Source organism: Tarenaya hassleriana, unplaced genomic scaffold (genome assembly GCF_000463585.1).
Source record: "Tarenaya hassleriana unplaced genomic scaffold, ASM46358v1 Cleome32, whole genome shotgun sequence".
NCBI lineage: Eukaryota > Viridiplantae > Streptophyta > Magnoliopsida > Brassicales > Cleomaceae > Tarenaya > Tarenaya hassleriana.
This window is the reverse complement of record NW_010966372.1, coordinates 1,522,974-1,542,811: the sequence shown is the minus strand read 5'-3', so window position 1 is coordinate 1,542,811 and position 19,838 is coordinate 1,522,974. Positions and strand designations below refer to the sequence as shown.

The following is a 19,838-nucleotide window of genomic DNA, read 5'->3' as shown; positions in this document are numbered from 1 at the left end:
CATGGGAGGTCCGAAGGTTGAAGACAAACGGAAGGGCATTTTCGGGATATGTAAGGACATAAATGTAATTTCGGCAGAGATATTCTCTGCAGCCATCCACGCAAACAAACAAAGAGAGACACCTTAAACCCCTACATAAACCCCTCCTCTCTAACAGCTTTTTATTCCATCTCTCTCTCTCTCTTTCTCTCTCTCTCTCTCTCTCTCTCTCTCTCTCTTCTCGTCTCCCATATTTACATATATATACACACACTCCGCCATTACAACATCCACTCGCGAAGCTTTTTTTTCATTTCTTCTCCGAGGGTCATCCATGGCGGACCCACCATCTCTCCACAACTTCCTTCCTCGCCACCTTAGCTCCGGCTCCAAGCAACGACCCACCGCAGCAAACAAGAGGCACTCGACGTCTTCCTACGCCCTCGCCGGAAGAATGGGAGTGTCGCCGCCGTCGCCGAGTCACCACAGAATATTCTCATGCCAGTACTGTCCTCGCAAGTTCTACACATCTCAAGCCCTCGGCGGTCACCAAAACGCCCACAAACGTGAGCGCGCCGCCGCTCGCCGCAACCTCGGCATCAGCACGCCATCTGTTCCCTCCGACCGTCGCAGCGGCATCTACAACGCGAACGAAGACCACAAACCCAGCTTGGTTCAACCACTCACCTGCTTTTACCATAACCCACAAGCTTTCTTAGGGATGGGTTCGAACTCAGCGGCCATGGCTGATCACAGTGGGCCATGGGAAGAGTTGGATCAGCATTCAAGGGTGGGTGAGTACTACACGGAATCCCAACCTCCGATGGGAGGATCGAGTTGTCCATACGGGTATGGCTACGGGTACACATTGTCGCATGATGATCGTATGGGTGAAGACGAATCTCTGGATCTCTCCCTTCGTTTATGAATGAAGCACTAGTTTCTTGCCCCTTTTTTTGTTTTGTTTTGTTGGTCGTCGTTTGTGATATGAACTTTGGAGTTAGGTTTGGATATGCGATCTTAAGGAAGAGAAATGTTTAATTGGGAAGAGACATGATATGTATTTAGAACCTCGGTGCCGTGTTGATACATATATACATGCTACGCAAGACAATGGTAAAAATGCACCTGATATGGAAGTATAAACAAAACTTGACGTAAAAAGAAGATGTTGGAGGTAATGTCAATGGATTTGGTGTTACAAAAGGTAAAGTATAGTAGTTAAAATAGTGAATGTGAAGATGAAGGGGCAGTACAGATAATACTTGGCTGAAGCTCTAAAATGCTACCCCTCTTCTATTCTTCCTTTTATATATGTTTTCCTATCTGTAACATTTAATCAACTATTATGTATTAGAATCCTCACCAAAACTCCTGGGCATGTGCATTATATCCCACCACATAGATTTGGGCAAATAAGTTTGCTAATTAATTAATATAATCCACATCCATAGATTGTCCAGGTCAGCTGAGGAGGTCAATAGAGAGCATAAAACATGATACTCTCTCGTCCCATGAGAGAGATTAAACAATGAGGATTTCTTTACCAAATGGGCCATAATTATCACCCACTTTTGGATGCACTCTCTAAGAACCAGGCCCATGGGCCTTCTCTCTCTCTCTATATGTATATACTTCTCTCATGTTATTTATTTTATTTGTTTTCTATTTTACGGAAGAAAAACATCACATCTGCTTGCCTCCTCCCGTTTCATTGCCTAAACCTAGAACGGAGAAGAGCTATGTCAATGGCGATCCCGACAGCGAAGCTACTGACATCTGCCATAGCGGTATTAATGCTTGTTTCAACTTCATTTGCAACCACGGAAGTTCCGTTCATGGTGGTCCACAAGAAAGCGAGTCTCAACAGGCTCAAATCTGGTGCCGAACGCGTCTCCGTCTCCATCGACATCTACAACCAAGGATCTTCGTCAGTTTTCTTCTTCTCCTTTTGATCTATTCTCTTACTGCTGGATCGGGTGTTAATTCTTCTGTTATTTTCTTTGCACGAGAAGAATGGATCTATTGTTCTACATATTGCCAATTGTTGCCAGATGTGATGATGGGCGTGCAGATGTTGATTAGCGGTGGTTATATTAGGGAACATAATCTAGATTAGAAACACGCTTCTAAGTTCTAACTTGGCCTGAACTTTGATATGTTCATAGCTTGCATTGTATAATTGTGTGTGTGATGATGCTGTTCGTAAGTGCGGACCGATCACTTAATATAGCCTTTGGGTGAAGAATTCTATGTCATGATTGTTACTAAGGTATCATATATACATTTGTTTTGTCTGTGAGCTTTCAGGACGGCGTATGACGTGATCCTGACAGATAGTAGCTGGGATAAAGACACGTTTGAAGTTGTTAACGGAAACATTTCAAGTTCGTGGGAAAGACTTGATGCGTGAGTACCATCCCGCCCTGGCTTACTCTCAATGGCTTTATAGCTGCTTTTGCTTTCTTTATCTTGCTAATCCGATCTTTCAGGGGAGGCATTCTATCTCATTCTTTTGAACTGGAGGCCAAGGCAAAAGGAATCTACTACGGTGCCCCCGCCGTAGTTACTTTCCGCATCCCAACAAAGGCTGCTCTTCAGGTTTGATCATTCTCAAAGAAGTGTTTCTTATATGTCCTTTGGGATGAAATGCATCTTTGTGTATCTTTTAGGACCCTAGTTTTAGATATAAGATTTTTGTGAAAAGGAAAAAAGGTATGAAATGTAAGGCACCCTAGATGCCTCATTTTCCGTATCCACGACTGACTAATGTGATGAATCCCCAATTTATCATTCTTATTAGCTTCCCTTCATCAGCTGATGTTTTTCTCTGGGCTGTGTGAACGCAATCCAATTTTATTGATTGTAGGAAGCATACTCAACTCCAATACTCCCTCTAGATGTCCTTGCTGAGAGACCTCCTGCAAAGAAGTTTGACTGGGTAGATTCTTATCCTATTCCTTAACTGAACAACATTTCTCTCCTTCATATACTTGCCCTTTTTATCACTATTAACTTGCATTTTCATTCTTGCATTCTTTTTTCTGTGCATGCTGCTGTTGGGGCTACCAAAATATTCTCAGGCTAAGGTGACCAAGATCGTCAAGTAGTAGTACTAGTAGTAATAATAAGAAAAATCGCAAGCGTGTCTTACTTGTGAAACTCTACTGTGTTTCGCCTGTTGCAGAGGTTGCTGGCAAAATACGGATCGCTCATCTCAGTGATATCAATAGTGATTATGTTTGTCTACCTGATAGCCACACCGTCCAAGTCCAGCGCAGCGAAAGCGAGCAGCAAGAAGAAGCGTTAAGTTGATGGTTGGGGCCTGTATGCTTATCTTACGGTTTCTAGACTTGCTTGTGTTGATGTTCAGCCAGGGAAAGTTTCCAATTGCAGACAGAGGACTACTGTTTGATGAGTTAGTTTTACGCTGTCAGTCGTTTTCGGTGGTGTTTGTTGATTGGTCTCATCACCTTTCTTTTCTTTAAGAAGTCGACTGCTGCCTTGAGGGCTTTTGCGTTATAATATGAAGGAACCAGAAAATTGTAAATCACAGGCCTCTCAGAAAGATTTTGGGCCCGCCGCCTCCTCGCCCAATGAAACAATGAACTACAGCTGCGTTTAGTAGCCGCATCACACTGAAAATCAGGGGAAAAAAAACAAAAAATGATGTGACTACGAATCAGGCTCTCCAGCAAAATCCAGTTTCTCTTTTAAAAACCCTATAAATTACTTTCGACTCATATCGACCTACTGTACGTAAAAGGCCATCTTCATCATTTTGGGCCTTGGCGACAGTAGCAACTGCTGGACCAACACCTCCCGTGGTTGTGTCACAGTGATTTGCATTAGCCATTGCGGGCATTTGGTGATAATAAAAGCTAGCTGAGAGAGATCTTATCTTACAGGCCAGCGAATACGTTGAAAGCATCATAGATACCCCACTGTGCACCCGTCAGTGTCCCTATCATTACAATGCGTAGAGGAAGCCCTCGTGTGAAGAAACCCCACAGCCCAAGCTTCTTCACGGCCTGCACATTATCATTCCTACTTATCACTCTTTTCTCTAATGCAATGCAAATAGGGCGGCTGTCATGTCTATAAACCCATAGTTAGCACAAGATTGAGACGTGAAGAAGCCTGATGGAGACTAAATTACATCTGCCGCAGTTGCTCCCTTAGCGTTGTTGAGGAAGGACACTAAATTATCTGCAGGATGAGAAACAACAGCACAGAACACTCCAGCAACGTAACGTCCAGCAAAACTTACTCCAAGTTGCAGATTTTTGCTGCACTGCTCTTTTGGTGTGGGGATCGCATACTTGTAGATCATCTCCACAATTGTCTCAAAAGAAGCAAACTTCATCATAGTGTCTGCAACAAAAGCCCATCTCACCGTTCAAGGAGTCATATTAATTATGCTATAGGTCATAAGGTAGAATCCACAATTTACAAGGAGTCTGACGTCCCAAGAGTGGACCAAGACCCTTACACAATAATACAAGCTGCAAGAGAAAAGCAAATCAGATTAAAAAAAAACAGCCAATTGGAAAGCAATAGATGTTTTTTAATCCTCCAAGCTATCAACTGATTGATAAAAAAAAAGAATATACTTCAACCAATATGCCCTTAGGCACGGCCATACATAATATAGAAATCACACTTGGAAAGGGTGGACAATTAGCTAGAGCAGCGGGTTAAGGGCTTGTTGGGAACAGATGTTACCATCATATTGGTAGTTCAAACTTACCCGCCGACACCTTCAGACTTGACAAACTTGGGAAATCCATCAGACATTCCCCTTGCAAATCCTAAACCCTGACTTTCACTGCCTCGAATGGGCAGAGAGCCACATCAGCAATAACACCAGCAGAAGCAGAACCGGCAAGGTAGATGAGGGTTTTGTATTTGGCAAAATACTTGGGTCCAGCAAGGTCCGAATAATATTTCTTAAAGAACTCATAGAATCCAAACTTGCAGGCTCCCTGAGCACTGCAGCCTAACAGAGTGGGAACCCATCCACGGAAAACCCCCCTGACTCCTTGTTCTTTGAGCAAAACTCCAAAGCCAGACGAGATGCTCTTGTACTTAGCAGGATCGATCTGAAAGGCAAAGAATACAAATTATAAACCTCGATTAAGCACAGCAAAGTATACCATTTGCATAAGAGAGTGTCTGTTTATTTTTATCTACTTTCTTCTAATCTACTAAGGGAGGCTCAAAGTCAAAGATGATTCATATGTAGTAGCCCACTAGACGATAGCAAGGTAAACCCAATACAACTACATAGACACCAACCATACGAAAAAAGGCGGAAAAGGGTCTAGCATATTGGAAAATCTTAATTACCTCAAAGTACTATTGATTCCAGAATCCAGAATAGGGACATACAAATAATCAAGACATATACAAAAACAGAATACGTACAAGCTAGGCAGCAAAACCAAATATCCCGAAGTCTGAATATAATATAGCAAAGAAAATTCTCGGACCCCTCGTAATACAAATCAAATATCCATTGAGCTGTCGAAATGATAAAAGGCTGGAGAGTTAACAACCGATCTACAGCGAACAAACAGAGCAGAGATCGATCCAAACTAGAACACAACTTCAAACGCAGATCTTATTACCGGAGGGATGGGAGAAGGAAAGAAAAAACAAGGAAGAGCTACAAAAAGCGAGGAAACAGGGGATCTGAAGAAGGTACCTGCATGTTGCACTTGACGAGATCGAGAGGGGTGACGACCATGTGAGTGAGACCACAGCTGAGGATACCACCGAAGGTACAGGCGGCGTAGAACGCAGGAGAGTACATCTCGATCTTCTTCGGCGGAAGAGAGGGAGATGCGATGAGGAAGCAATTCTTCGACAGAATCGCAGGCGGGGGAGATGTATCGACATTGGAGGAGGCGAAGGCAGTGTTGGCGTAGGGGTGACCTGATCCAGAAGGAAAGTCCGAGACGAAGGAGATGAAGAATAGAGGAAGCTTGGGATGAAGGAATTCTTGGGGGACTCCATGGGCGCGGTGCCGGTTCTCTTTGCAATCTTCAAATAACCATTATATTACTCGTTTTATAGTTTTTTGTATTTATGGCCCATGTCGTTTTCTATTGGGCCCATTGACCCATGAAGGCCCATTTTATTTTTTCCCCTTCTTTTCTAAAGCTTGGTCAAAAGGATAAAAAGGAAGACAAATAATAGGCTGGAGAATTTTTGTGTGGCAAAAAAAAATAATCCTGTAACAGATTGGTGGTGTACAGGACTCTTGATTGTTAGAATCAACCGTGTTCCAGTTTAGCTATAATCAAACTACACAGATCTTTCATATCTCTTTGACCAGAATTAGATTTACTGATTCGCATCATGTTCCATCTCAAGCTCTACTCTACCTAATCAAGTAACAGCAATCGTTCATCCAAAATTAACAAGAGCGGAGAGGGCATAGCAGCCGTCCGGTCAAACTGGACGGAGGGGAAAGATGGATTGGGGAAGAAGGAGGGCCACACAAACAAACAGGCGCGTGCGTACTACTAACTATTTCGCACGTTCTATTTACTGCGGAGGCGGCGCCTTGACTCCATTACTCACTGTTGAGTTGAGCCCTCTCCGCAATTCATTTTATTTATTTATATCAATTGTTTTGTCTTTTCATGATATTTTTAAATGTGGGTTCAGGTGAACATCTCACTGATAGTGGATGATGAGGAAGCGGAGCAGTGTGTGAGGGCTCTCCACTTTGCCTTCTTCGAGACAGACATCCTGGAACTGGACGACTAGCAAGTGTAGTAGTAGCATCTGCCTACATTATATGCTTTTGATCCCAATCGTTGTGAATCACCTCTCCAGGCAGCAGATCCTCATTGTTCTGTTCTTTACTTTTCATATGAAACCAATCTTTTTGACATATTTGATTCATCATCAACTGTTACAAAGTCAACATGTTTGTACATAATATCCATCTTACCAGTAGTCTCTACATGAACAGACCCCATCCCTAAAGTGATGAAATCTGCTTGAATCCCTCACCGTTATCTCTCTCTTGACAATCTTGGAGATAATCTTTATTGCAGAATGGCAATCAGCGCATGCCCTCAAGTTCTTCATTACCACGATCGGTGACCCTTCTGGTGTACTTATAATGGCAAACGCAATCGCTAAACGTTCACTGTGGAATTTAAGCGACTCCATCTTCATCTGCTCATCAACATCGTGCAACGCACAGCCCACCATGTCAGGCTTGTACCCTTCCCTTTCAATCTCAGCTGTGAGTTCATTGAGCTTTCGCACAATTTCATCCCTCTTCGGGTGCCTCTGGTCGTTAGAAGAGAAGATATGAGTCCTGTGGTTAACTTCAACCCAGCTATAAGCAGGAACCTTCTTGATTCCACGTTCCCGCATTGCTTTCTTGACATGGCTAACATTTCCCCATTGACCTGCAGCTGCATAAATGTTGGACATGTTCACATATGAAGCAGCATCCCTGAGTTTGTCCATACTGAAGAGCTGCAATGCAGCTTTCTCAGCCAATTCTAGATTCTTGTGAATTCGACATGAGTTCAAAACCGAAGACCACATGATTTCATCTGGGTCAAATGGCATTGTCTCCATCAGGCTTTCCGCTTCTGCAAATCTTCCTTTTCTGCAGAATAAATCCAGCATGCATGCATAATGTTCCCTCTTTGGAGTAATTCCGTAGATCTGAGACATAGCTCCAAAATACTGTGTTCCTTGTTCAACAAATCCACAATGATTACATGCGTTCAAAACACACAACATGCTGACTGAATCTGGCCAGAAACCAGATTGAATCATCTTTGCAAAAGCATCAATTGTTGCTTCCCCATCTCCGTTTTCAGCATATGCTGAAATCAATGCATTCCAGGAAACTATATTCCTCCCAGGCATCTCTTCAAAGATTCGAACTGCATCTCTGATGGAACCGCATTTTGCATACATATCAACAAGTGCACTTCCTGAGAACACGTTGTCCATGTACCCTGACCTGATTATGAATGAATGCAGTTGTTTCCCCACTAAAGCAGAAGCCAAACTTGATGCCGCTTTCAATACACTGGCAAAAGTTGCTTGGTCTGCTCTTATGCCTGCTCTATGCATCTCGCTGAACAACTTTAGCCCTTCTTCGTGAAGCCCTTTCTGAACATAAGCCGAGACAAGGGCTGTCCACGGCACCGTGCTCTTTTGTGATAAATTCCTGAATATTATTTCAGCTTCATTGAACCTGTCACATTTTGCATACATGTCCACCAAAGAATTCCTGACTGGAAGGACTGAATCTGTTGTCGTCACAATGGTCTGGCAATGAACTTGCTGACCCATTTCCAGGAACGACAAGTTAGCTGCAATGCTCAAAACCGTTGCATATGGGAAGCTTCTCCTGTCAAATCCCATATGCTGCAATTCCCTGAACAACTTCAGAGATTCTTCGTATTGCTCAGTCCATGAGTACCCTGTGATCATCACATTGTAAGAAACACAATCCAACTCCGGCATTTCATAAAAAAACTTCCCAGCTTCAAGAAGACTATTGTGCTTCGAGTAGAAATCAAGCAATGCATTCCCAACAAATACATTCCACGCAAAGTTCATTTTCAGTGCCAAACAGTGAACTTGCTGACCAAAATCTAGATCGTCTAACCCCACACCAGCGCACAGGACCGCAGCAAACGTGAAATCTGAAGGCTTGTAACCCGAGTTTCGCATTTCCATGAAAAGCCTAATCGCATGTTCGTTCAAACCCTCCTTCGCGTACCCTGTCATAAGTGCATTAAAGGTAACAGAGTCCTTTTTGGGCATTTCCTCGAACAACGAACAAGCCAAATCAAGACGGCCAATCTTACTGTAGGAATCAACCAGAGAATTGCAAACACTGAGGAAGGAATCACAGCCCAACTTAACAACGCTAGCGTGAACTTGAGGAAGCAGCTTGGCGGAAGATGGATCATTGCACCCAGACAAAAGTGTTGCAAACGTCACGTCGTCTGGAGGCGTACAGTGTCTGCACATCTGACGCAGGAGTTCGAAGGCTGTTTTGAACTGGTCTTTCTGCACATACCCGCCAATCAAAATCGTCCAAGAAACCGCGGATCGATCCACCAAAGTGTCAAATAACGCTCGGGCAGTGGAAAGGTCACCCAGTTTCACGTATCCCGAGATCATCAAGTTCGTCGAGACGGTGTTCTTGGAAGGCATTTCATCGTACAGCTTGTGTGCTTGAGAAACTTGACCTATCCTAATCAGATCATTGAGCTGAAAGTTGGCGCGACACGTATTAGTGTCGAACCCAGTTTTGATGATACGAGCATCAGTACGTGATCCGAAATTTGCCGGCGGCGAGGGCTGCCGGAGGGTCGCAAGATGTCTGGAACAGACCGTAGCATGCTTGCAGTATCGTCTCATAGGCTTACCTACGTCCTGGAAGCCTTCATTCGAAGGAGCTCGCATTCCGTCGGTTGTTTATGTCTCTAGGAAAGGCCCAATAAACCCAAAATAGGGTTGTAGAAAAGGCTCAATGAGCCCACACACTGCATGATGACCGATTCCCCCTCCCCTGGTCTGCTTCCATTGTTTTGTATTGTGATTCGTAAATCGAAAATTCCCAATTAGGTAGAAAGATAGTCAATGGATGTTACCAAAATCTCCTAACAACTCGCGAATTCTGTCGTACATACCAGAATGGAGCTGATACATACAACAACAAAGGTGGTGAAATATGCACGCATGTTTGTTTGTTTCATACATATACTTGTTTGGGTTAAAATATTACATAATCTGTCCAAAGGAAAAGAGATGACTTCACAAAGTGATATCATCACTGGTTTTCTTTTTTTGTGCAGACAAAAGTCCAGAGGCTTTGCCTTTGACGAGGCTATTAAGCAAACATACGTCCTCTTCCCTCAATTGCTGCTTAAGACACTGTCTGACACGGGAAACATGTCCGATGTAAAGCTCCTGCAGCAAAATTCAAGTTCAAGACACATGAACAATGTAGTGTAAATAATCTCATAATCCGGCAAAGTTCAATCTTGTTGCTGCCATTTGCAAACGACACTGGCACATATTTAACCTGAAGCTGCGGGATGAAGATCACTATGAAGCTGTTGGAGGCTTAGTTTCAAACATTTAGCAAGGTACATAAGACGGTTTAAGGTGTAAAATTTAAACCACTAACCATCGTGTTGAAAACTCCTCCAGCTGAAATCGTGAATATTTACCGATAAGCCTCTGAACCATGCTATGGAGTATGGAGTATGGAACACCATGCACTGCATATTCGACCTCATGGTCAAAACCAGTGTATCGATGTTCAAGAGCATGATGTTTAGGCCTCGAGGTCCAAGTCCTTCCTCTTCCGACCTCCTCGTAGCCCCATCGTCGAACATGGTCTGATGCAGCCACCTCTCCCATTGCGTATCACAACAAGAAAATGCCGTTCTAGCCCTTCTTAAATGGCTGTTTGCTCCCACAACATTGTCCAATGGTGGAAAGGTGATTAGGGTCTTTAGTAGCAGAATGAGTGGAATTGTAGATGAGGTGAATCACAGCGGCAGCATAAGAGTTGTGAGTCCAAAGAGCAGCATTAAGATCGGAGAGAACAGCTGAGATTTCGGACAAGAGACCGGGCCTGTCAGTGTATTGGTTGGAGGGCATAACACTGAGAGAGCTTCCCAGAGGCAGAGTAAGCCAACCAGCTTTGCTCTCCAGTCTCTGTAAAGGATTGAGCTGAGCGAAAGAAAGCGTTTTAATTATAAAAAAAAAACATGGTGGTGAATTCAACGATTTACCCTTTGGATGAAATCAAGGACTTGAGTGTCTTCGATTTTATTTCCATCTTGGTCAATCACTTTGAACACTGAAAATCACAAAGGAGAGAAAGATGTATGATAAGATCAAAGAAACACGGAGATGAGAGAGAGTGAGCACAGATACTGTCCATGAACCATCCGGAGTCGAAAGAGATGTAAGCTTTTTTAATGACAAGATTCAAATCAGTGAGCACTTGCACCACTTCCAATAGAGCCCCCGTTTGTTCACACCATCCACCTGTTCCCAACTTCCCATACATACATACATACATACATACATACTCAAACACCAATATCCATAAATCCGGCAAAAGAAAAATACATAACCGCAACTAAACAAACACACGGCAAAAGAAGAATAAACACCAAGAGATTAAAGAATGAAGTCGCCGCCTGAATAACAGTACTCTGTCACACAGACCAACATTTCAGCCCAACAAGGGACTTGAAAGAAGAAGAGGTGAAATTACCAGGGAGGATTCATTCTTCTGAAAAGCTTGGCATATTTATCATCCTCCGTTTTCCTCAACGTTTCTTTGAAGTTGTGTTCTTCAGCTCTTGTGGAAACCAGCGAAAGGGCTTCTTCCTGGTAGAGTAAGACCCAAAAACAGATGGAAGGTTTCCTTATCCAAAATATCTCCACTTCCACAAGTACAAGGCATGAAATTATCATTTGTAAAGATAGTTTTCTTTGTTCAAGTGTTTATACATGTGACTAAATTTGGTTTAATTTCCGGTTATGAATAAAAAAGACATATGCCCTTGGATCCCATTACTTCGCCAGTGGTGACACACGTGACACCTCCAAAAAATATATTTTATCAAAATAGTTCACTTCAATATTTGCTTCTGCACCACCAACACCAAGTAAAGTATCTTAGACACTCTAGAGTGCAAGGTGGGTTTAAGCCCAACTCCTACTTTTACTCCTAGATCCTGAGGCCCTAAGGACTCATTACTTGAGAATACATCTCGCTTAGAATATTCCAACTTCACATAGTTACTGCAAACCAAAAAAAAATATCTGCACGTATTTTATTCTATTTTTAGATACTTTTTCTTTATTAGACAAGTTGAATGATGATTGACAAGGATGAAGATGGAATGTCTGCGCTTTCATATATAAATGGGAGTGGGGAAAAAGGAAGGTGTACTAATACTATACTACTGCTACCAATTGAAAGACTCCAAAACACGGGGAAAAAAAAACTTTAAGTCATTTGTAAGTTAGTTAAAATAGGAAACAGGTGGGTAATGTTCCCTTCACCACTTCGGTCCCATTTATTCCCAAGCCAAAAGCCATCCCCCCTTTGTTCCTATGTCCCTTGTTGGTTTCCTCCAACACAAAGAGGCCTAATCCCTCCACTCCTCCTTACCCCCCAACCTCCTTACACCCCAACGCTTTCATTATCATATATTTTTTTTTCCACTTGAATATACGGGTTTCACATAATTTAACGAGAACAACAGTACCTGATGTCTTTTGGACAGCTTCAGTTGTCTGAGGCAACTTAACCCCGTGTCCTCTTTTTTTTTTTGTCACAGTCACAGAGCTCCCGAAAACATCCTGCAAAAAGCACTTCACTTTTTTGCATAATGTAGACAGTTATTCGGTGCATATTAAATATTAATCTTGCGGGAACCCAATTTCCAAAGTTATTTAACTATCCTAAACTTAATGTTGATCTTAGGCTCATAATTCTGTTCCATTCTATGCATGTTGTAAGTATATTAGAGCACACAAATTGCATAAAATTTAACGTTTCAGATATTTTTACATCTACTAGGAGAGTTTATAAACAAATACACAACTCCAGTATCTTTTTTATGCTAAGATATATATTGAGTCTAATAAGTTGATCTGAGATCTCTGATATCAATCTCTTAGCTTAGAAAATCACATGTTCTACTTTATGGGTGGCGTCAGTTGATAAGAATAAAATCGTATCCCTTAGGAAGCACACACAAAAGCTTTGATGAATACGGTTTAACAGAGATCGTGAGACAACCAACACAGATTCAAATCCCATCTCTTTTGGCTAAGCTCAAGCAATTTCTTGGCACAACGTTTAGACGATTTACATAGAGGAATTCAATCGGCACCGGTGGTTATTAAGAAAAGAAAAATATTACCGAAACAGAAGTGCCCCACATTGCTAGATGACGATTCAAGCCTGCATCAACCGAAGCTCTGGCATGAAACACAATACTGAGGAATGCAAACAATTACATATACACAGCTTGATTTCCAAACGATCTTACTTCCTGAGTTCCATTTGGTTTGATAATAAACCAAAACAGAAAATAACCGAGGAACCATGGACATTGCAAGTAAAGAATAATTGGTTTCTATGAAAATTACCTGAAAATGTATCCCCTGTCTCTTCAAAATAAACGAAGGTTCCAAGACTTCAACTGTTCGGCATTTTGATTTCAAAAACCGATGCAAGATCTATCTACCACAAAAAACGTTCACATCTCTCCATTCAGCCACTGTCACATGAGTTATCTAACCAATGCAAGACAGGAAAATCTGACACAAAAGTGTGCAGTTTCTAGCAGTGTATGAAACACTGACAAACTGTTTCCTATCATAGAACATGCTCATAAAACGGTCCTAATATTGCTTCAACCACAATTGGATGTTGGAATTTCATGATCAAGCAATGAAGAAAGTTCATCGCACATGCATTGTCCAGCTACATGGTTCACATGTCTATTAGTATATTAATCAATAGCTCATTACGCAAATACATATAAAACAAATTTTTAACAGTGAACTCAACAAGAAGCAATTGAGAAGATCAATGATTGTAATCCATTTGAGCTACTCCATCATAAATGTACACGAAACATAACCACAACAGTACCAACTCATGTATGTAGTGACCCTCCAACTTGTTTTTGATGTGATCTTGATAGAGAATGCCCAACCAAAGTTTTTGTAGCCTTCTTCTCGTTTGTTTCCACTGTCATCCACCTAAAAGACTTGAGATACTCAAAGCAACCAACTCACTGCTAGAAACTATGACGAGCTTTCAAGGAATCAGTTTTCTCTATTAAAGTCCTTTTCTCCTCTTAGATTGCCATTCGTGTGAAAACCGAAGTACAAAATGAAGGTACGTCCTAAACCTACAGAGTTCGTAGTTAAATTGTTTTGAGACTTACTAGGCTGATCATCCTGGCAGTTCCTGGGCTGGATGCGTCATAAATTCCGTGAAAATAACAAAGCGCCATGGAAAGATGTTATAACGGGTAATTCGACTGCACTCCTGCAATGTTTCTTTTCTTGTCAAATCTCGAAAAATGCCAAGTTTAAATCCTTACAAAAAGGAGAAACTAGTGGTTTAGCATCACAGTTCATATATCCATGCAAGAACTAGTAAGTTTATTTCTATCATTCTAAAACATAAGACTAGAAATACATTTAAACTAGAAATCTGTGGACAAAACTCCAGACACTGATATCTATGATTGGGTTTAGCTTCGTTAGGCTTTTTGGAAATTCTAAGCTCTCAACACTCAAGCACAACTAATGTATCACTTGCAAGTACAAAAACTGGGAACCAATCCTGTTTCGAGTGACATGACTTCCGTCAAGTACTCCACGCATATAAGCAAAATGATGGTCAACAGAGATCCTGTTACCACCAAATAGTTAACAAATTGGAGAAATATAGCCTTCGGCGTTCTGAACCAAACAATTCATGGAGGATTTAGTATCAAACTCCTTTATTTGATAGGAATAAATGACCAACTCTGTCATGGAAAAAAAAAACTAGGACCATGTGCTCATAGGCGCGATATATTTGGTATGAGTCAAATAACCAGTAAAGACCATTATCTATTCATATCAACTAACCCAATTTCATCTGGCAACCCGATCTCTGACATGATAACGCAGCCACTGGATTTGACCCTAGCGATTCATCATTTTGTAAATCCAAGCAGCTTTCCCAACAAACAAATCAAGATATATCCATGCTTGTACCTGCCAATTGCAAAAGCATTAAATTAGTAAACATTTTCTTTATCCCTCAAAATAAAAGCTTTTTTTCTTACATTCATGGCTAACCTTGGTATCAAGTTGTTATTGCTTCTTTGAAAATGAATAACATTCCATTTCTGATGACATTTCATTTCAGGAAACAACTGTTTCCGCCTTTCGACTCATTCATCCCTTGCTGACACCGCATCATATGCTGAATCCGGATACAATACTGAATTCATGAGGCAGCTCAACAAGTTCCAGGAAAGCTCCTTTCCAGAATCCTCAGATAATACAGAAGAAAACCTCGAAGATGAGATGATCAGTCAGCTCTTTCACGGATTTCTTGCTATTGGAACCCTTGGCGGAGAGCCAGCAGTGGATGAACCGGGAACGCCCACATTTGGCATGTCGCTAGAGAACCCAATAGAAGAAAAAGCAGAGGTGACACAGAATGATTTGAACTTCATTAGTGATGAGTTGGAAAAGTTCTTTGAGGCTGAAGCTGAAGGACATGACCAACCATCAGCAAGGAACAGTAACGCAAACACTATTGCATCTACCATTAAGCCTCTCGAGGGAGAGAATGCTAAAGAAGACATCAAGACAACAATATTTCCACTTCAAGGGTATCTTTTTGGTTCTTCAATTGAACTACCAAAAACAAAAATTGGAGCAACGAAAGAAAAGGCATCACTTGGCGAGCTGTTTCAGAGAACAAACATACAAGAAAATTCGGAATTCAAGTGCGAGAATAAATTGATGCAAACCAATCCAGCTCACCGGTCTGCAAAAAATCCGATGAAGAAGCTACTGAAAACGATTCATTCTTCTTCAAGGTTCTCCACGGGTGGAAAAACTGATTCACCATCCACAAAGAAGAAATTCCAAAAGGTGTGGCTTCTTCTGTAATATACTTTGTTAATACCCCATACTTTTGGCATGTCTGTGATGATAGATGCCAAATCTCGAACAGGTATACACTGTAAATTATTTCAGGTAAATGATGCAAGATTCATAGTGGGCCTTTCCTAGGGACCGTCATGGTACATTGGAGGAAGGTATACTATCATGCTCTAAGTTGCAAGCCGTGCTCCTAACAAGTCTGCTCTTAATTATTTCACATGCAGATAATCCAAATCTTCCATCGGAAAGTACATCCTGAAAACTCCATAACAGAAAGGGAAATCAATGGCAAAATGAAAACTGCAGAAAGCACAGAACCAGATTATCTGGGGTTAATCTCAGAGAAGGGAAACTCAAGTAATGTGATGAGCAAAAGACAGATCCAGTGTGAGATAAAAGGTTCTGATTCAGCCAGGAATGGAGAACATTGGATCAAAACAGATGCAGAGTGTAAGTTCAACATAATTCACACATATATGTTTGCATGATTCTATACATGTTTGATGGAAGAATGTGATTATTACTTCCATTATCTGAGCTAAATGAAGAGGCTCAGTAATATGCGGAACAATTGCTTGATAACTAAACTCCAGTACTCTGAGATTTCAAACATAGCACAGGCATTCATGCCTTTTTTGTTTCAACCTAATTGCATTGCACAATTGTTTTGCAGACTTTGTGTTGGAGCTGTAGCAAATGGGATCAGAAGAAATGCATACATTGTGCGAGTGTGTTTTCAGTTATACAATGCATGGGTGCTTGCTGTGTGATTAAGGCTGATGTATTCAAAACATTACTGCAAAAGTTAATCTTGTGTTAATCTTTGATAATAAATTTTACAGGTTGCGTGATCTATGATATAAATCATTTGGAGTGTTTAAAACAAGAAATTCATAAACAGTGAGTCAGACCAATTTTTATCTCCAAGGGAAGGATCATACTTGACATGTGATATCACAACTTTCAAATGTTAAACCCTGCCATTTTACCCTCTTTATCACCAAACCTACCAGGGACAACCCAGCGTAATGGATGAGTGACAGTTCCAAGCTCTTGAGCGCAAGAAAACCCCCAATAAAAATCAGAATCAACAGAATCAAACCTGGTCTGACTACAACGTCCATGACTAGTATTACAGAGTCATGAATTAAACTGGCAGGTGTTCTGCATGAAGAACACCACTTGTTTCCATTCTCCATGACTGGTCAACCAAACCTGCTAACTCCCTGCGACAAGTTCCAAAGGAACAGAGAGAAAACAGAGAAGCAGATACAGTAAATCATAAAGGGGAAAATTGGAGTCCAAATCTTCATCTGAAGGTAAGCTACATTAAATGAAAAGTAACCTGATGAGCAAATGATTAATTGTGTAAGTTTGTCTGACAATCATTGTATAAATGAAAACTCTGAAGATTCAGAAACTTGTTTTACATAATGAACCTAATAATTCACTTTCTAAGCTTTTGACGCAAGGGAAAAATACCTGCGTAAAATCAGCGCATACACAGAAGCAAAGGGAAGATAATCACCTTACCTTAGGTCATGACTTACGACAAGCAATGTCACTTCCTTCTTCAGGTGCTTCAAGAGCTTTGAAACATCTGCACGTGCCTTCCAATCTGGTAACAGAAACAATATTACAAAGATGTACCAATACAATAGAAGACCTCCATGAGTTTAAAGCAGATCAAAATAAGCTGGTGGAATTCGGGGAAAGCTTCAGAAACAAAACATGTTCCTGAGGAATGAGAAGCAGCAAACATTGAAAGAAAAAGGCACCCAGCACACCGTTGACCGTTGTTTTACAAATACAGGATAGGGAAAATACAGTACAAATTTTATAATCCAAGAAACTGAAGTGGCAGAATGAACTTCATACCGAGACCGGCGAGGGGCTCATCCAATATCAATAAGTCTGGAGTTTGAACCTACAGAATCAATAATTATGCAGAATACGCCATGTTTCTAAATGGATCGTCTTATCTTGTATTGATCATAGAACAATATAGATATTCTCACCAATTGAATAGCCAACGCAAGCCGGCGCTTGTAGCCTCCACTCAGTAACTGAGGATCTTTGTCCAGGGGGATCCCATCTAATCCAACCTAGCAATTTGAGAAGAAAGCAAATAGAAGAAGGGGTGCTACATAATATTTAGACAAAATTTCCAAATCAAGAGGAGTAAAATACCCATTTAAATGCTCTCTGGAGATTGAAGGTCAGATGCTCCTTTAGTTGCAACCTACCCCTTTGCCTTGGCCAACCAAAAGTAATCTCGTCAAGCACATTATCCGCAACAAAGTATCTGGAGAAAAACACCTATGTTAGACACATCATTTGTCGTTTCTCTCTAGCATTCAATCAGACCAACTCTTCCTAGAATGTGAGACCTGCAAGGCCAAAATGGCCTTCATCACCAATGGAGTTACAGCTCAGAGATGCTAAAAGGACAAATAATCCAATAATAACCCTCAAGAAAACCATGAAAAGGAAAGACTAAACATGAGCATTACCTCTCCGGAAACTGGAAAACAATTCCAACCTTTTCGGCTGGCAGAAACTCTGGAACTCCCTTTGGTTGGCTGTCATCCCCATATCTTTGAATACAAATGGAACCTGATGTAGGTTTGCTTAGCCCAGCAAGTAGCTGCGGACAAATGGTGATAAGAGGAGAGAGTAAAGGACATAGAATGCAAACCTTAAGGTATAAAGAACTAGTGGAATATCTGACCTGCAGAAGAGTAGTTTTCCCGCTCCCACTCTTCCCGAAAATCAAGCCGAAGCTGCAAAGGATTCAAAACACAAAGTTGAGTGCCGGAAAAAGATTAAGAAACAAACTAAAACAATTTCGTGTATCATTATTCGAGACCAACACAGAAATGAAGATCCAGTTACCTGTTTTCACGGAGAGAAAAATTAACACCGTTCAAAATATTGAACTGGGTTCCTGGAGGACGGTAGCAGAGATCCCTGACCTAGACAGAAATGGAAGTACTATCAGCCATCAATCATTTGACAATCGCAAATACAGGGTAAAGTGTAGAATCTAGATCCAAGCAAACAAAATCAAAATGATTTGAATACATGTACATCAAAATCAGTAATCAAATTCAGGTCCCGTTCACTACGCGTGAATCCCGCGTGAATACATGAGCATTCGTTCATACCTGCTCACGTACACGTATACAAAAACGAATAGAAGTGGAAACCCACCTCGAAACATGAATAACCGCACGAGGTTACCATAGCCTTCTTCGACCTTCGCGACGTCATCCTATGCCTATGGAATAAGCAGAGAACCAAGAGAGAGAGAAAGCACGATGAGAAATCGAACTCTGAAGAATGACGCAGTCCAAAAGAGCGAGAGAACAACGATAATTGAGGCGGGTGGATACGGTCGATTCCAGCAATTTGGGGGGGAACGGAGAAGCTCGCAAGCGTCGACAGTGTCATGCCCACACTCTGAGCTCAGCCAATTTCTTCAATGGATGCGGAGATTTTACCAGAGAACTGAATCATAAATCTTTTCCTCTGCAAAAACTATTTTATATATATTAATTTTAGGAAAATCGCCAAAAAAAACCACCTAATAAAAAAAAACTATATTTTTTTATTATTAAAAATAAAAAAAACATACCTCAAAATTCTTGATTAGTGTAATATTAATTCGTGAAATTGTAGATATACTTCTTTATTTCTAAATTTATATTTTTGAATACAGTAATTTCTAAACCAGTTTTATAATCGTCCATAACAGTAATTGATCAAATTAAAATTTAGAAATTACTGTGTTCAAAAATATAAGTTTAAGAATTAGTGTGTCCAAAAATGCAAATTTATGAATTAGTGTGTTCAAAAATACAAGTTTAGGAATTAGTGAGTTTAAAAATACAAGTTCGGGAATAAATAGATACAAGTTCAGAAATTAATATTATACCAAATTACAAATTCAGAAATTTTCATATATTTTTCCCTTAAAAAACCCTTTACCTATACTTATTCACTAAAAAAACCATGTACTTTTAAAATGTTAGACAAAAAAATCCTATACTTTTTTGTTACCTAAAAAATCTTATACTTATAACTTATTCGTCCAAATATACATGTACTTTATAAAATCTAGCAAATAAACACCTAAACAC

General features: G+C 40.8%; 5 protein-coding genes, 1 long non-coding RNA gene and 1 pseudogene across 20 annotated transcripts; 3 read left to right on the top strand and 4 right to left on the bottom strand.

Annotated features, from left to right (window-relative positions):
• Positions 1 to 296: 296 nt before the first annotated feature.
• Positions 297 to 920, top strand: LOC104821136 (zinc finger protein KNUCKLES-like). Its single transcript, XM_010551924.2, has one exon. It carries the CDS (start codon positions 314 to 316, stop codon positions 905 to 907), a length of 594 nt encoding a protein of 197 aa, XP_010550226.1. The 5' UTR covers positions 297 to 313; the 3' UTR covers positions 908 to 920.
• Positions 921 to 1,639: 719 nt separating this feature from the next.
• LOC104821124 lies at positions 1,640 to 3,460 on the top strand. The gene is made up of 6 exons (XM_010551908.2): positions 1,640 to 1,909; positions 2,290 to 2,388; positions 2,472 to 2,580; positions 2,849 to 2,920; positions 3,063 to 3,068; positions 3,167 to 3,460. Exons 1-6 carry the CDS (start codon positions 1,722 to 1,724, stop codon positions 3,287 to 3,289), a joined length of 597 nt encoding a protein of 198 aa, XP_010550210.1. The 5' UTR covers positions 1,640 to 1,721; the 3' UTR covers positions 3,290 to 3,460.
• Positions 3,408 to 6,006, bottom strand: LOC104821126 (annotated as a pseudogene).
• Positions 6,007 to 6,654: 648 nt separating this feature from the next.
• Positions 6,655 to 9,462, bottom strand: LOC104821127 (putative pentatricopeptide repeat-containing protein At2g01510). Its single transcript, XM_010551909.1, has one exon. It carries the CDS (start codon positions 9,439 to 9,441, stop codon positions 6,940 to 6,942), a length of 2,502 nt encoding a protein of 833 aa, XP_010550211.1. The 5' UTR covers positions 9,442 to 9,462; the 3' UTR covers positions 6,655 to 6,939.
• Positions 9,463 to 9,621: 159 nt separating this feature from the next.
• On the bottom strand, positions 9,622 to 15,040 carry LOC104821128. Of its 8 annotated transcripts, none has more exons than XR_773036.2 (9): positions 14,878 to 15,040; positions 14,665 to 14,793; positions 13,165 to 14,074; positions 12,936 to 12,976; positions 12,276 to 12,369; positions 11,273 to 11,388; positions 10,782 to 11,050; positions 10,169 to 10,704; positions 9,622 to 9,948 (listed from the first exon to the last, which is right to left on the bottom strand). It is a non-coding gene; the product is annotated as an uncharacterized LOC104821128 (long non-coding RNA). The 8 variants fall into 8 exon arrangements; XR_773039.2 differs by having other exon boundaries at positions 10,782 to 11,040; XR_773038.2 differs by having other exon boundaries at positions 10,782 to 10,849.
• LOC104821129 (protein LAZY 1) lies at positions 13,830 to 16,549 on the top strand. Of its 3 annotated transcripts, XM_010551912.1 has the most exons (5): positions 13,830 to 13,921; positions 13,991 to 14,057; positions 14,948 to 15,684; positions 15,921 to 16,146; positions 16,370 to 16,549. In XM_010551912.1, exons 1-5 carry the CDS (start codon positions 13,916 to 13,918, stop codon positions 16,387 to 16,389), a joined length of 1,056 nt encoding a protein of 351 aa, XP_010550214.1. In that variant the 5' UTR covers positions 13,830 to 13,915; the 3' UTR covers positions 16,390 to 16,549. The 3 variants fall into 3 exon arrangements, with proteins under 3 accessions (XP_010550214.1, XP_010550213.1, XP_019058911.1); XM_010551911.1 differs by having other exon boundaries at positions 15,921 to 16,549; XM_019203366.1 differs by lacking the exons at positions 15,921 to 16,146; positions 16,370 to 16,549 and having other exon boundaries at positions 14,948 to 15,720.
• LOC104821130 (ABC transporter I family member 11, chloroplastic) lies at positions 15,717 to 19,207 on the bottom strand. Of its 6 annotated transcripts, XR_002024499.1 has the most exons (12): positions 19,070 to 19,207; positions 18,910 to 18,976; positions 18,592 to 18,671; positions 18,428 to 18,479; positions 18,210 to 18,343; positions 17,887 to 18,001; positions 17,715 to 17,801; positions 17,575 to 17,623; positions 17,230 to 17,314; positions 16,799 to 16,922; positions 16,638 to 16,702; positions 15,717 to 15,951 (listed from the first exon to the last, which is right to left on the bottom strand). XR_002024499.1 is itself a non-coding variant. In XM_019203367.1 (11 exons), exons 1-10 carry the CDS (start codon positions 19,147 to 19,149, stop codon positions 16,844 to 16,846), a joined length of 828 nt encoding a protein of 275 aa, XP_019058912.1. In that variant the 5' UTR covers positions 19,150 to 19,207; the 3' UTR covers positions 15,717 to 15,951; positions 16,799 to 16,843. The 6 variants fall into 6 exon arrangements, 5 of the variants coding, with proteins under 5 accessions (XP_019058912.1, XP_010550216.1, XP_010550215.1 ...); XM_019203367.1 differs by lacking the exon at positions 16,638 to 16,702; XM_010551914.2 differs by lacking the exon at positions 15,717 to 15,951 and having other exon boundaries at positions 16,587 to 16,702.
• Positions 19,208 to 19,838: the final 631 nt, after the last annotated feature.